The 17351-nt window shown below is 41.1% G+C and overlaps 1 protein-coding gene across 10 annotated transcripts in view; it reads right to left on the reverse strand.

Annotated features, from left to right (window-relative positions):
* Positions 1-17351, reverse strand: part of nectin1b (nectin cell adhesion molecule 1b) — a 156896-nt gene that overhangs the window by 87706 nt on the left and 51839 nt on the right. For all 10 annotated transcript variants that reach the window (XM_080289059.1, XM_026192903.2, XM_080289058.1 and 7 more), the window contains exons 3-5: positions 17050-17349; positions 15392-15509; positions 11066-11217 (exon numbers count right to left, since the gene is read on the reverse strand). In XM_080289059.1, coding sequence (XP_080145185.1) covers positions 11066-11217; positions 15392-15509; positions 17050-17349 — 570 coding nt within the window. The remainder of the gene's footprint in view (positions 1-11065; positions 11218-15391; positions 15510-17049; positions 17350-17351) is intronic.

Consider the following 17351-nt stretch of genomic DNA (forward strand, 5'->3'; position numbering starts at 1 on the left):
ACAGCGTACATACAGGAAAAAACAAAACAAAACAAAAAAAACACAGAACAAAAGGACTACTTTTGAGTCAAATGTGGGTGCAGCATACAGTAAAACTAACATGAAAGTGCTGTCCCGTATGTGTACATCTTCACTTGAAACTACAAACTGTGCAAAGCTCCTTAGAGCACACAGACAAGAGGGACTTTTTATCTGAAATGTGATCAAAGCCTTGAGGCGCATAGGTAGTGCTTAGGTAAACCGGCAGAGCAGAAGCACATTTAACTTCAATGGTGAACACTGAATCCTCAACAGAAAGGTAGGGGGATACAACACAGTTACACCATCTACTAAACAAATGGTGTGGGAAAGGCCTGGAAGAAGGGAATACGAGACTGTGAGAAACAAAGGAATGAGCTTCCTGTTCACACGGAGCAAACCAGAGAATTGTATGTAAAGTCCGAAAAAAGGCAGGGAAAAGCAATATAGGTGAAATACATGCTGCTTTTTCATTTCCTTCTGATACTGTCTTTCCAGTCTTACTGCTTAATTACACGCCCATTAGGCACATGATAATGTAACACACACTGATAACACTAAATACGTTAGCTGTATTCGAAAAGAAAAAGGATGCGTTTCTTATTTTATGACATTTTTACGACTGAATTTCAGCTGTAGTCTGTACAACATGCACACAAATGATTTATGGTGCTTATTAAAGGTTTTAAAGGCAACAACCGAGATCAGAATTGTATGTGTGTTGATCTAACAGGGGTGGGGAAAATATGCATGGGCAAAGTGTCTTTCTGAAATTTGAAGCTCATTTACAAGTAATGGGTGATAATTGAACAAAAATGAAGGTTTATGTTGAGCAATCCTAAATGTTCCTTGGAGATAAATTATCCCCACGCGTAATCAGTAAGTCGGATAGAGGTGAATCAGAACACCACTGCAATAACAGCAAATCTAAGCCATCCTCATCAAGCAACACAAAAAAGACAAATTTCCCACTTAAGCAGAAAATCTTTTTCAAATTATTGCCCTTAACGGGTGAATCAAAGCCATTACACATGGTGAGAAATGCTCTTTACTGGAAATGATGAATCTCAAACCTAATTCAAGTATAAAATGATGGTAGTGAGTGAAGTTAGGAAGCTACTAAAGCCTTCCGCTCTGCTTTAATTACAATGGCACTTTATCAGTCTACAGACGAGACCTCCCAAACACGGTCGCTCTCCGTAGCCGCTCTTCATCTGGACCCTTTCTCCAAGGGCCGACAGCAAAGCTCTCCAATTTCTATAGCCGTGCCGGGCACAGTCTCAAATATCAGCTCAGGTTTTAATCTGACCACCTAATGGGATTATTCAGACACAGGCCTTCATTACACACATCAATGAGAGAGCAGAGCCAGGTCACCCCTGCTAGAGAACACTTCCTCTCACCAAGTCCAAAGACGGGTGAAAATCCAGAGGATTGAAGGGGCAAAGAGAAAAGGAAAAATATTCTCCTGTAATCCTCTCTTCTCCCCTTCACTGCCCTCGTCTGTAACTAGGATCTGTTTTTGCTCTCATCAGTCCCCTTATTCAATCTTAATTAGGGAGATTATTGTACTGCATTTCAAAGGTTGCCAAGACTCCATATTTACCATCATTTAAAGAGGTGAAAAACATAAGGACAGAGCATTTAAATTGCAGAATAGCAGCAGTGAAAGAAGGTGATCCCTGCCATCTTCATTGCTATAAAGCATCAAGCGAAGCTACCTCTGACACTCGTATTTGCCGAATGTGAATGTCAACACTAATAACTGTACAAGTGTTCATTTAAAAAAAAAAAAAAAGCACAGACACGAAAGAGGTTGTAAACCTCCAGGTATTTTTTGTGGGTTTTAGGCTGGTGTATCCAGCCTGGAGGAAGCTTTGCAAGCTGCTGCACCAAAAACAACAAATTGCGTTTTCGAAAGGAGGTATTAAGTTGTTTTACTGGAGCGGCAATGGAAGGAGGACTACTGATGTTTTTAGATAGCTTCAGCTCTGTGTTTGGGGCACTTTAAGGGAGAGAGAGGAACTCAGAAAGACCAGAAATTGCTCATCAAATCACTGAGTGCAGTACAGGAACACTGCTTCTATTTTGCAACTTAAAACGCCGTGTTGGCAAAGAGGACTGTCTGCTCTCACCATGTTACCCAGCGCATTTCCTCTCTGTGCTTATCCCTCTGTGAAATCACACCACCAGCCATGTGCATACGTGAACATATCTCCAGCACAGCAGCTTTGTCTAGTTCACGGACTCTGTGAATTTATGTTAAATTAGAGCAGCTAGGGTGCAAGCTAATCACCTTATATAATCCAAAAATAAATGAAATGAATGGCTGGGTTATGTAGGTGTTTGACAGCACAGAAAAATGAGGAGGCGTTTCACTAGCGCGCCTTCACTGCCGGCATTACCCGCCAATGGACAGATCAAAAAAGACCTCAGCAGCACAACAATGGCCCTGATACTGTTCCACGCTGTAAAAGGCAATGTCTATTAACACCCGTGAGGAAAAATGCAGATAGTGGGGGAACTTTTCGTTGCAACGAATAAAATGTAGTATTGAGATTAATAGGTGGAAGGATGTGCTGTGAAAGACTATAATTCAATCCAGAGGCACGATAGATTTATACAGGGGGGAAAAAATAACAGGAAATCTTACAGCTACTCTAACAACAATGCCATTTCGTATTGGGTTATTCATACCACTCTGAACCCTCACATCTGACATGATCAAGTGGATGATTTACTACCTCCAAATACCCAAGTGACACAATATGTTTTCTTCACAACGCAATGAGAGCTTCTCATCTGAGTCATTTGTGCAAAACACAAGTGAGACTTAAGAAAAAAAATGAATAAATGCTGTGTATATATAATATACATGCATATATATTTTGTAATAAAAATGATTTGTGGCTTCAGAAAACAACATGTATTCTGAGCAGGGGTTTGCATTTCAATGTAGAAGCAGCAGATGCTCGGAGATAGTGCGGGAAATGATTGTAGAAAGCAGAGGGGGCTTTAAAGTGAGAGAAACAGTTTCATAACTCCGTCCTGCAGATACTGTTACTGGGTGTGCTCCAGTCATGTCTGCACATGAAAAAAAAGGAGGAGAGACAGGTAAAAACATTCCTGAGACTTAGCGCAATCACTTGGACAAGGTTATGAAAGAAGCTGGGAAAATGAGAGAGGATTTTCAAAGAGTGGCGCTGGGAGTGGTGTTTTAATATGACTAAAGGAGGAACAAGCAGCTGACAACAAAAGATGAAAAGAACATAGAGGGCTACTCTAAGAAGTTGAGGAGTGGCAACAAGGAAAACGATTGAGCAAACGCCTTAAGAGCTTGAGGAGTGACAACACAAAATAAAGAATGGCATAATGAGCGAGTGAGTGAGTGAGGAAGGGCACAATCAGAGAAGACACATTAATTCACTGATTTAACAGATCCTCATCACCTCTCTTGTCTGAATTTGCCAGTGGTTTTGAAGTCATGGAAATGTGATGCTGCCACGACGAATAAAAGCTCATCACTGACAGGAATTTAACATGCTGCTTTGAGAGTTGCGGCTGGGGCAAATCTCTTTTTCAGCCTATCAGATATTCCCTCCCAATAGCTGCCATTTCTTCCCGTTTGTCACTATAGATTGTTTTTGCTTCCACTGACTTCGGAGACACAAGCTCACCTCACTTGTGCCATTAAAAGCTTCCCACAAATTCAAATCCAATTCCCTGTCATAAAACCAGTGGGTTAGAAGGATGGGATATGCTGGAGGAGACAATGCTGTGAAACTACTGGAATCAAAACACGGGTGACATCATCTGTAGCCTCAACGTGTGAACATGCAGCAACTTGCAGGACCATCGAGTCAGAAAAACAGCGACTGTTTCTTGTTTTCATCTCCTCTCAGCAGAAACAGCGTGTCATCTCTGACTGAGACCAAGAATTCACACCACCGACTCTCTGCTTTCATATATGGTTATTTGTAGTTGAAATAAACAAAGCCGCCATTGTTATGACTATTATAACAGTAATCCGACATGAAGGTCGCATTTGAAAGTACAGGAAAATACTGGCGCGCCAGAACATTTCAGAAAGCAAGCTGGTCCTCTTGCAAGTATAATATCCGTCATTTTGCGCTACGGGGCAATAATCATTTTTAATGCACCCTTAATGAGCAATGAATATTTACACCAGCATCTAAATGCCAATGCAACTCTTTTAAAAAAATCATGTTTACGCAGGTAACATTATTAATGCATTTGCATCTGCGGCTGCAGTGCTTAGTCAAAGTGATGTGCAGCTGAGTTATTGGGTCAGCAGACATGCAGCAAACAAATCTGCATGTTAGCACGTATTAAGTCAGCAAGAGGTCAGCGAGCTGTTTGTTTACCACACCATCCTACCCTGTGCTTTTTCTCTGTCCCCCCCCCTTTTATTTTCTCCCCCTGTTGTTATTTTTGAGCGTAATGAGTGAGTCACCACAAAGCATCACCAACAGCAGCAGCAGCAGCTTCGGAGCCAGTGGTCAGACCCCGGGACAGCGTCTGACCTACTTCATCAGGCTCTCATGGAGGCGTGACAGATCCAACACCACATGGGTGGACAGGGAGGAGGAGGACAGAGGAGGTGAGCTGGGCCGAAGGGGCTCAGCCAATCCCCCTGCTCCATCTGTCTGCCACATCCCTCTCCTCTGCATATCCTCCGGAGAGCAGAAACAGCAAGCCATGCAGAAACAAATGTTAAGATAAATCACTACGATCTCAGCTGCTCTGCTCTCACATGCTCTCCCCTGGTGACATTTGCATTTCACATCTCCAGCCGGGTTATCTCTTCTTCTCCAAATATAAAAAAAAGACTCTTTTTACACAGTGAGCACTTCCCTCCTCCATTTTATGCAAAATGAGCTGCAGCCACAATATCTTCCCCCTCAGTGCTTTCCCCTGGCACAGCACAGAACACAGAAGAGACTTTATGGGGCGGCCTATGCTGTGCAAGCGAGGGAACGGGCCATGCTAATGTCTCATTTGGATAATGAGGTGTGATCTTGGCAGGATCTGAGCAAAGAGCAACTCCCCCTCCCCGCAGTGAGAACGTGGGGGCTAGAAGTCACTCTGTCAGCCTGCACACCAAAACCCTTGTAGGTTTGCAGAAGCAGGAAGTTCAAGGGTGATAACAAGCTAGCAAAGGGAGCAGAAGACCAAGATCCTCAAAATGCTCCCTTAACCTGCATCTGCTTGAAGTGACAGTGTAATAATATACAGGATATACACATGTGGCCTTTGAATCTATGAATAATGCAGGCGGCGATGTGAGAAGCGCAATGTGCTATAGCGCACAGATTGAGACAGACTCCACCATGACAGGCGAAGACAAACAAATTTCACATAGCTAGAGGAGCCTTTGCAAAGCTGACATCATAATGTCTCTTGTCTCTGTCAGAGAAAAGAAAGAGACAAATGGCTGCACGTAGCGGCACTGCTGTTAGATGTCAGTAATATATGGTGCATTACTTGTTTTATTCAAGGATGTTCTTGCCGTAGTCTCGCAAGTTTTATTACACTGACCGATCGCCACATTATCACATTGAGAAAACCAACAGATCCTGCAGCAATGGACTGACCGCCATGTCTGTTTCACAGCTGCTAAAAATAAACTACATTATCTACTGGAATTTACTGTTATGCGGAGACAGTAAAGTATTTTAAATAATACACATGTAAGCTGAAATCTTCCCAAAGTCACTGAAGTGAGTTTAAGATTATTTTTGGTATATTTTGTTACAAAGACTCTTTCAGTAATGGAAACTGGAATATAACAGTGAAGAATCAATAAGGTTTTAGTAGACTTTTAATCCAATAGGAGTGATTAAAATTTTTTAATCTTTTTCTTTCTTTCTTTTCTTGTTTTTTAAATCCGGATGTTAAATCCTGAGCTGTTAATTTCCTATGCGGAAAAAAAAAATTGAGAGATCAAATTTTAGAAAAAATATCTTGCAACAATCTAGACTAGTGAAGTTAAGTACATTTTTAAGGGTGTGTTTCACAACCAGTTAGAGTCGTGATAATATTTAAGGCAATTAAAAGATCTAATGTCAGCTCAGATAGCATCTTCTTGTCAGTAATTTAAATTTATGCTGAGGAAGCTCCCTGTGCTATTTCCCATTACCCGCTGCTGCTTTCCTGCCAACCTGGCGGGTAAGCATTCACAATCATTATATAGGCATACTGAATTCTCCTGACAATAACCTCATTTGCTTCCGGTGAAGAAGAAATGTAAATAAAAAACCACATAGGCCTTTTTTTTCTTAAATCAATGTCACCTTCTCTCACTATCACTGTGTGTTACTGTCTTTGCACATTATAGTGTTGTAGGACTAGAAGGAAAGAAGAAGTGACAACCAGTGAACACTAGAAGTTGACACAGGCTGTTACATAAAGGCCTGTAAACAGTTTCATGCCCTCTCTTCCTCTTTCACTTCCCCGATGCTGTCTGGCTGGAAATAAATTTTAAAAATCAGACAGACGAACTCAAATTTCTCCTTCAGTGACATAAATACATTACCTATACATGTCTAACTTTTTTTTTTTTTTTATTCAAATAATTTTGGCACATGACTAGGATTTCTCCCCCACCTCTTCTTTCTAAACTTCATTTTCTCACATGGCAGCCAACTATTGCGTGTTCAGGGAAGCGTGAACAGATGTTGGCACCGGTTGACTGTGCTTACAGAAGGATCCATCCTCACGCTTTCTTGCTAAATTGATGAGAACGCTGTCACTCCATCCAGTTTAACCCAACTGGTAAAGCCCTGTGGCAAAGCTGACTGCACCTCTGCTCTCTAAAGCAGCTCTCTGCCACAGCTCTGACAAAGGAAGATGAAAGTTAGCGCTGCTAAGCTGTAAGGGGAATCATCCAAAGGTTCACATACTAGCTGACCCCTAGCTGATCTGATATCATCATTCATAGCTGATCCTGCTAATATGGCTGGAATAATGCAACGTCTTTGACTCACTCTGGCCCCTATCTCTCAAAGACGAGTGCTGGTGTGTGGGTGAGTCAAGGTTAAAATGAGTAAACAAATGCACTTCCCCCTCACTGAAGCTAATTTTCCCACATGTCACAAAACTGTGCGCTGCCAAGAATAAAACCACACATATCCTTTCTCAGGGGTGATAATGACATAATTGTAAGGCCATCCTTGCAAAACAGCCATTCATCAGAACTTATTAAGCTCTAGGAAGAAATTTAAGATGGCAGCATTGATTTGTTCCAAGCACAAAAACAGAGTCTGATGGTGGAAAAGCTGATTATCTTAATGAAAGACTGATTCTGTCTCTCTTAAGTTGGGGAGGATCTTTGAGGTTTAACCGCATTATTCCTGTGGCTTTCTCAGCTGCAATATTTTACAGGGGTGACTGCTTGAGTGACATTCCTATTAGACAGTTAAAGGCTGCTGAGAAGGATTCATCAAAATAACTTACATTGTGAGGCTGTTTAATTGTCTCTATTTTTTAACACGGCCTCTGATACCCGTTGGTAATTAGCTGATTAATCAGATCTGACGACTTGTCAACTTTCTCTCAGGAGATTTCTGAACTGCATGTAAATGAGTGAGGTATTTGCTAAGAAGAGGCCCATTACATGAAACTCATCTCCCTCGCTATAGATCCCTCCCCCTCCCTCTCTTCCTTTTCCCCTAGACTTCCTTTCCACCTCTTTTTCTGAGAGCGAGGATTGATTAAACCAGGAGAGTGCTTCATTAGATTCTGACAAGTGACACCATTTCTCCAGAACACATGTCCTTGGAGAAAGCCATTTTAGCCCATGTGACTCGACCATAGTCGATGCCATCTCCGCAGCAAACACTATCCCAGAACTAATTGAAACAAGGTGCTCTGTGGCCCTGCTATCTGCATAGGTGACAGCTATGCAGTTACCAATCTGTCCATGAAAACTGAGTAGTTTGATTAAAACACACTTTCTTAAAATCCCCCACGTGTGCTGCATTCCACTGTGGGAAAATAGCTTTTCTGCTATACAAATGAGACGTCATGGACGTTTTATCTTCCTGACATCAAGCAAGGTTGTCGCCACAGCAGGTGAATATTATGGTGGCAATCTATAAGTGAACTTGAAAACAGAAAAAAACAAACAAACGTATGCATATGGATAAATCTTTCTATGGACAAAATTATGTATAATAGTGACAAGATTGCTTGGGTGTCATATTTGTCAATGATAGAGTTTATTAAAGGACAAAAAGACCAGGAACAATGATGATTTATTGACTCTAGTAACACAAAACTCTCCTGGGAGTCTCCATGTTCAAAGACCATTAAAATGGGCTTTTAACAAGGGAAATAAATTATTATTTTGTGTTTTCACTGGTCAAAAAAATCTGGCAGCTCTAGCAGCTATATGATGTTCTGAACAAATGTGCCGAAGATAGTGGTTTGGTCCTTTTCAGCACAGTACACTTAGCTAGGGTTACTGAGGCCTAATGGTGCAGCCATGAACAGCAGCCAGCAGTGGGCTCTCTCACCTGCTATGTCTCAGCCAGACCTCTTTGAAGTTGCAAAGCACAAAGATGCTTTTTGAAGTTAATGAAGCATCAGCACACTTCTTACACCAGCGCCACTGGGTCATTATGCACCGCCAATGTCAAGGCAGCAAAGAGCACTTCAGAAAAGTCAATAGGAAATGTTGCGAACACCCTGAAGTTCCCATGTAAAGGTCTTTTCAGTCATGTCAGCCGTGCAGATCTGCAGTCACAAATGTCTCCTGAACCGAACTGAACTATCTTAACTGAACTCAGAGTTTCTGGTGACAAAGTACACACTATCATGGGAATGCTATCAATTTCACATCATCAGCAAAGAGCGCATAAGCAGATGCATCACACCACTGCAAGATATCCATGTTGCTAGTGTACGAGACACGGGGACGAGACCGCCTCTGTCGCCCTTTGTGTGCATCCTAAAGCAGGAAACTGCATTAATGCTTCAAATCAACCTGAGTTGCTTATAAGGCATTGTGTAATTTGATGGGGCTTCATGTCAGAGCTGAGGCTCTGAACTGTGCTTTCGCAGGGGGAATCTGGCTGTTCTCCCTTTAACTTGTAACTGTTACTATGGGAACTGGCAACATGCTTTTAAGACTTGTGTGGTACCCTTTGAGAATATATCCTTAAAAGAAATCGGGAACTTTTGCCATCAAATAGTACAGAACAACAATATATTCAGCCAGTGTGTTACTACAGAGACGGCAAACAGACCACTGGGTGCTTTGTGGCATTTAATCTTTGATAATATAGTTTTTCTTTGACGGCAGTTATTAAAGCTACAAATATCAAGTGACAATCTAACTGTCAAGTAGAAAAAATTCAATAATTAGTTTTAATGCATAATTATATGTAATAACTGTAATAATGAAGCACATTCATTATTTGTAAACATGCAGAGTGACAGAAAGGAACAATGACCTACTACTGAGAACCAAATGTATTTTCACAGCCTCGGAATTAGTCATTTTGCTTCCTCTAACCTGCTACTGAGCACAGTGCAAACTTCTTCAAAACTCAAAAGGTTCAAAGACAAAAACAAAGCAGAATGCTTAGATTCCAATTTTGCACGGAGGCGACCTGAAAGCGAACGCACTCACATCGTGTACCCACGCATTGTTCACCTCACTCACTCGATACAATTATATAGACAAATGATGAGAATAAACAGAAAGACTACTGGGACAATAGCAATGTGGTTTGTTAATTTAAGCAATCAATGAAAAAGAAGAAATAGAAAATTACTTTGGTGCCTTTGTTTTGCCTTTCCAAAAGGGGGTACAGTACTTTATGCCAAACAGTATATCTCCTTGGAACCCAGTTACTCAATACAAGCTGGTGCACAGCGATTTCCTAACAGCAGATTACTTCCTCATCTTCTGTTTGATAAGAAAGGCCTGTTCCGACTCCTTTGAAACCTCTATTATAACGCTACTAGCCCATCTGCTTTGGGAGGGCAACTCCTCACAATGCAGGTAATGACATCACACAACATCCTACAAAGCTTCTTTGTCTTAGCCTTACCCTTACCAGCAGAGAATAACACACTGAAAGAGAGGAAACAGAAAAAAAAAAGGTATGCAATGATACTGTAAGGCGCAGCTGTTCACTTCACACCAAGCAGAGCGTTTCCAGAGACACAACATGAGTCAACATGCAAAGCAATGCAAGTTAGAACACCTCGGCTTCCCAGAAACCAAACAGCGCAGAGAGCAAAGGGGAAAAGACTTTCCAGTCTGACCAGAGCAAAACTGTGACAGTCTCCCAATACCACACGCACACAGCTGGTAGCAATAATAGATGATCTCCACATTTGTAGTCTGTCTAGCAAGGTCAGATCTGGCATATATTGCAGTTGGGGCTTTGAGGGCATAATATCGTCTCCTATGGATAAGAACCCAGAGGAACCACAGTGCGTGTGTGCCAACAATTATGTGGAATACAAGGAAACTGAATCAGTTTTGTTCAGCATTTTGTTTTCCCCAGAAGACAAGAAGAAGAAGAAGAGGAGACAAAAGAACTAGCACAGAGCTCAGAGAGATGTGAGCATGATGCAAGCAAACTATGATCAATACAGTACCCTCACCTCAAACCCCCAATTTCCTTGATGTTATTTTAGGCACTGATAATAGACCTGCTTTATGTTGCTCCCACACATGTGCTTGGATGTGTAACAGGGCAGGTCGGGAGGGGGGCGGTGGTTCTCACAGTGTGTGAAAGTCTGATACACAAACAGAGAGGATTTTTTTTTTCACCCAACCTGCCATACTGTTCAGCAGGGTGCCCCACAACTAAGGCAAGCTGGATCCACATTGAAACTACGCAGGCGATCTGCTGCAATCACCTGGTATGTGCATGTGCACTGATAGCTGTGTTTATTTGGGCAGAAGGGGGTCTGATCCTTTCTGACTGAATTTTTAGAGGGCTACTGCACTGATCAGGCCATGCCAGAGTTACTGGAGAGAGAGAAATGACCAGCTTAATCAGCCTACCTGTGATGTTGACGTCCACGATGCCGGTGCGAGTCCCGATGCCGTTGGTAGCGTCACAGACATACGTCCCAGCCAAGTCGTAGGTCACAGGGCCCTTGAAGAACAAGGTGTTGTTCTTGATTTCCACATTGCTGGGTAGGGAGCCATTCAAACTGCGATGAAAGAGAGAGAGAAAAAGAGAGAGGAACAATAATGCAGATGCCATAAAAAGGCAGAATTACTCCAGACCACTGAAAAAAAAGGAAAAAAACCCTCCCAGATGCAGCAAAGCAATTCAAAGCGCATAAAAAATACAGTCTCTAGTGCCAAACAAACTTGGATGTGGGTGTGGGTGTGAGATAAATACCAAGAATATTTGACAGTGCTATATTTCAGCCATCATCCATCAAGTCCAAACAAAATTATGAGGACAGGGAATCCCAGCAGGTCCAAACAGGTAAGATATAGCTGATGCCTGAGGACATGGACTTTTTGACACGTGGAATACAAAGCAGTGGCAGAGGAGAGGATTGTAGGGGGTAAAGGGGATGGGGGGGGGGCTTCCTTCCTAAACTACAGCACAGCACACATGGCTGAAGTCAAAACTCAGGGGAGCTGTCAGGAGAGGCAGCTGATCAAGCGATAAATGCAGAATCTACCAAATGCTGTGCTGTCATTGAGAACTGCAGCCTGTTTCTCCTGCCTGAGGTGTTTGTCTTCATGGTTCACTATCTCTACTGTGTTCAGACTTGCTCATGTCCTTTGATCAGGTCAGCAGACTTTGAGGCCATGGATCATGAACAAACAAAGCCTCTATTGTATTATCTGGACCCTTTTTATGGAGCCCGCAGGCTAGAAAAGGCATCAAATTTCACGACAATTAGATGTTTCCTGTTGAGTTTCCCTCAATTAGCCTCATCACCTGCTCTGAATAGGCCCAGCTTGAGCAGAGTTACAAAACATCATGATAATATTAAAGAGCCCCCTGGTCTGACTGAGGTGAGCTGCTGGTTGTTTCTTTAATCAATAAGGATGCTGCAAAGATTTCCTCCACTACTGTGGGCTCAGAAAGGCACACTGAGAAGTGCAGGCGTGCAAGAACATCAAAAACAATGTAGTGCTCCTATTCATTACAGTGAGAGAAAAACAAAATAACATCACGGCGAGGCAACAATATTAAGTTTCATGCTCACAATGGTCACGCATCAAGCACTTGAGGTTCACTTAACAGGCTTTTAACAAGGCTCTGCAATGACAGGGCCTACGACACACCGACAAGGTATTTAATAAAAATGTTAAGTACAAATAGCTGATCTCCGTGTGGTTAAATTTATCTGACAGAAGAAAATGTCAAAACAAGGCAAAATAAAAATATAAAAAAATACCACAGTATAGTTTTGTAGCAACAAAAAGTCCATAGTTCAGAACAAAAGTAATAGAAAGAGCTGCGGCTGAGCTGTTTTCATTGGCCACCTTGGCAAAGCAATTGCAATGGAGCCACAAACAACCCTCAATACAGTATGTCACGATTCAATAATCAGTTACCTTGTGAGCCGCTATCAAATGCTGAGTTCTGCAAAGCCCAATTGATTTGTTGCAGAAATGAAAGGCCGGCAAACTGTGATTCACCACGGACTCTGCCACTACCGAAGATGTCTGCATTTGTGTCAGACATTTGAATGCATGTCTGCGTGTGCACGTGTGTGCGGAACCAGAAAAATGAAAGACTAACAAACAACTTACGAGTTATGTATATTTTCTATTCCCTCGCTAGCCAGTCATGCGCAAGCATATATATGATATGTGTGTGCATATAGGTGTGTGTGTGATTGGACAGAATGCCAAACAGCAGCATTTAACAACTAACAACATTATGTGGAGGTGAAAAACATACTACCAATAATTAATGGGACTGGTAATAGGAAACTGATAAGATCACAACCTAATTTTAGTTAAAAGAAGAGATTAACAGGATTGCTCTTTTTAATCACACATCTGTCCGCTTATACTTTAAATTTGTGTAACGTGAAATGTTATTTTTTTGGAGAAACCCCAGGCAACAGGAGCAAGGAGCAATATTTAGTAAGTGCTCAAGCAGAAGTAGTTGTACAAAGCTGTTATACAACTTAAATATAATTTAGAGGGCTCTCCAGGTTTTATTCACACTGACTGGTGAGCAAAAAATGTAACCAACAGTTGTTTTATTGTGGCCTTTCATTGACATGACTAATAGAATCACATTTTTCACAATACAGATAAGTAAGCTGGCTAATTAAGTCTGCAGCAATCACACAGTGGAATGCAGCAGTTTACTTTAAATAATACAGATTTTTATTTTTAACGGGAAATGATGCGTCTGCTTGAAATACTTTCTTTTCTTTTAAAAACATCTCATAACTGTAGTGAATTGAATGTATGAAAGAATAGCCATGTTTTTAGCTCACCTTTCCTGTACTTATTGTTCTAATGCCCACTCAAAACTGCTGTGTGCACTTAAAACAGACTCCAGAAATGATGCCGTACGAACAAACATTTCAAAAACAAACAACACAGTTCATACAGGATGCATTCCTTTTTTTAGCTGAGCTACTTGAGTGAAGCTCCCCATTAACCCATTTTGAGAAGTAGCTCTGGCAATGTGCTCTAAGAACAAGAGAAAAAAATCAAAGAGGCTTAGATGCTTTCCTCAAGGACTATATATGAAGGCAGAAAGTGATTGTGCAAAGTAAAAGCAAACTTTTTTTAATTATAGTTCCAACAGTAACTTGAACACAACACAAAATAAAAAATATATAAAATAAACCTTTTATGTAGTGTTTTTTTCTTGGAATTTCTATATTCAATTCCTTTTTAGATGTCTGTGTTTGGAGTTGAGTGTGACGCAATCCTGCCAGCTTGTTCTGGATCGTTCCGTCACAGCCTTGTGCTGACCTCCACAGTGGAGCCCAGGGGAACCTTCACAACAGATTTGGCATCTCATTTTCAGTGCAGCAATGGCCGTCCTCTCCTATCTGTCAGCACAGTGCCCTCGTCTTTCTAGATCACATCTCTTAACATCTCTTCCTCTTCGCCTCCTCTTCTCTTCCTATCTTCCTCTATCTCCTTAAATCTCGCCTTGCTTCTGATAAAAAAATAAACCCAAACAGGCCAAACAGAATATCCATTTTGTCTTTGTCTTCTGCTGCTATGTCTATATATCAGTAAGTATCAGTCTTTCTACCCTGAAAGCTAAATCTATGAATAAGACAGAACGGGAGAAAAAGAAACCCCTTCTGTCTCATTAAAATCCAGCAGTCGTCTGTAGAGTAGATACAATGAGGGCACAATGGTCTATTAATCCACATCCACTCAAGTCCACTGACATATTTCTCAACCTTTCTTTTACTAAGCAATTAAAGGACAAATTGCTACATTTATCTCTCAATTTTATAATATAATACTTGAATTTAAAAAGGTGATACTCTTTATATCCGAAGAACCGCACCCACTTTACTTCTTTATTCTTTCCTCGTCTTTTTTTTTTTGGTACTTGCATCTGATATTCAAAGGCAGTGAGGGGTTTGATCAGTCAAAATTATGGCAGTTATGCATTCACTTTTATTTCTTTTATATCTCAGTACTTACTTCATTATTTCTGTAAGCCCACTTTTCATGCTGTTCCTTAGAGCAGATCAAACCTGAGGTTACTTAGCAATTCTCCAACAGCTCGAAATCATGTTTGTGTCTGTTCTAGCCTTTGTATTTTCAGCGGTAGGCTCTCAGGCGAAAGCCCTGATGTCAGGCCTGCGGTATGTGGGCTTAATCCATGGCTCCCACTTCAGCTTCAGGACAACCCGCTGCATCTGTGCCCTTCAGAGAACACAACAGCACTAACAAAGATGCTTTCTCACCCCTCTACCTGCATCCTGGCCCTCCGACTTCAAAGCACATCCCCAAAAGCAAAGCAAATGGTGTTCTGTTTGCATTTATCTCCCACTATCTGTGACCATCGGGGAGATAGGGGTATATGTTGCTGCTGTAATAGGCCCATTGTGCTCTGCCTTGGGTCCTAGTCTTATCTTCATTACACGTTTTCTAAACAAACAAACAAATAAACTGAGACACATTTCTGGAGAGGATGAAGGAAGCAGCAGTGTTTTTATCTTTGAAGATTACTTTCTTGTATATATGCCTTGAAACAAATGTTCACTTTGACCATTCGGTGAAATTGCCTCCCGTTGCATTAGTAAGCCCTCTATAAAACTTTTTTTCCTCCCCTAGAAATTTAACCTGAGAAAAACAGCGTGTATCCCTGCAGCCTCGTCCTCTGAGCCTTAAGGTGTTTTGTTACGGTTTAGCCATACTTACAGTTTCCACTGGTAGATCGTGACAGGGGGGTTAGCATCAGCCCTGCAGGTCAGCTGAACATTCTGACGGTTCAGGTACCAGTTTCCATCAAACCCCTCGATCTGCACCTCGGGTTCATCTGCAAGGAAAGAGCACTCCTGTCAGTTATCCCTCATAATCCACTGCTCTATTATTGTGCCTTTGCTGAAGGACACTAGCAGTTTGCCTTTCCAAACCCGTCCACTTTAAAGTAGCAGATAGCTCATATTAGCTTGAGACAATGGATCAAAAATCGTCTTGACCAGATGATCTAAAAAAAAAGAAAAAATTATCTACTTCTTCACATTTAATTTTTACCTTTATGCTACTTATTCACATGAAAACTGCATATAAAAGATTAAATGGACTAGTAGTGTCAGGAGTTCACAGGATCTAATGGTATACTGCTAATAATTTCAGATAATGCATGATACAAATAATGCTTTACTGGTAAACAGACAAAATGCCAACTGTGTTTATGTATTATAAACATAACTGCATTACGATTTTGGCCACCTAGAGCACTTTGGAGTGCTTATTCAGAAAGGACATATTAATTCTATTAACACCCACATTACTCACTGTTCTAACAATTATATAGACATCAATGAACATTTACCTGTCTTAAGGCACAAGAAAACGTATGACATATGAGCAATCGTAGCAATAATAACTGCACATTTATAAAATTATACAGCTGAATGCCATCCTGGATAATGCTATCTAGCCAGGTAGCATAATAGTCAGTTAACCGCTGGCTCTGTCCCTACATTCAAGATGGATGTTGAAGAAAAGAGAGCAGAGATGCCTGTAAGTAATATATAAAGAAGAGAAGAAGCTTTGTCTGGTGTTTTGAAGTTTTTTTTCTAGTGGATGATAGAATACATTTTGCCACAACGTTTAAAAGGACAGGCTCCAGTGGAGTTTGTTTCAAAGTCTCACTTTGAAAATTTAAGAGAAAATAGTGGCAACAAAAACTGGCATTACATCTACCTGAAAGGCAGAACCAGCCAGCTGTTAATGACTGAGTCTAAAGCCCTGCACCAAATACTAACTGTTGGTAATATACCCTAAAAGTAGACTAGGAGGCTATTGTTTAGGTTGTGTGGTTTAATTTTATTTATTTATTCATCTTTTTAATGATAACAATGATACTTTTCAACATTTCCTAAGCCTACTTTTGCAAAAATAATATTAATAATAATTGCTTGAAAACACCAGAATCTTGAAAAAAAAGGTTAAAAATTTTGGTCATCCAAATAATACAGCAGTGTAAAAGAACCATTGCACACTTGCCAACACAACATGGAAAAACAGGTCTTGTTTAAGCATTGATTTTTCTCTAAATACATCATTTTTGGTAAATAGTGTTTGTCTTGAATAATTGTTTATTCAGTCATTCTATTAATTATTGATTCTATTAGTTATGTCAACAGAACTGGGGAAAAATAGATTTCTAACATGCTTAGACTGAGTCTGGCGCTGTAGTTTACTGCTCATTTGTTTTCTAGTAATTAACCTTTGTTTTGGTGTAAACTGTGCTGAGTGGTGTCATCTGGTGACAAAATCATCACGTGGATGCAGGACAAAATAAAAGCACAGACAAAAAATAGTGAAGTAGTAGGAGAGCGGTGTCTTACACTGAACGTTGAGCACCACGCTGTCTGTGATCTTCTCATTTCGGTACGTGACGATGCACGTGAGCTTCTGTTTGTGGGTCTCGCGGCTCGGTATCACCACATAGTTGCTCCGGACCGTCACTGTCCCATTCTGGTTGCGAGTCTCCTGGTAAGTGGCTTCGCCTTTCAACCTGGTATCCCATTTGATCACGCTTGGGGGCTTTCCATTCGCAGATACACAAGTTGCAACTGTCATCTTACGCTTCTGAGCCCTAGCCACAATCGTAGGGGTCGTCAAGGTCATACGTGTCATGGGCCGAGCT

The sequence above is a fragment of the Astatotilapia calliptera genome, chromosome 14 (assembly GCF_964374335.1).
Source record: "Astatotilapia calliptera chromosome 14, fAstCal68.1, whole genome shotgun sequence".
Lineage (NCBI taxonomy): Eukaryota > Metazoa > Chordata > Actinopteri > Cichliformes > Cichlidae > Astatotilapia > Astatotilapia calliptera.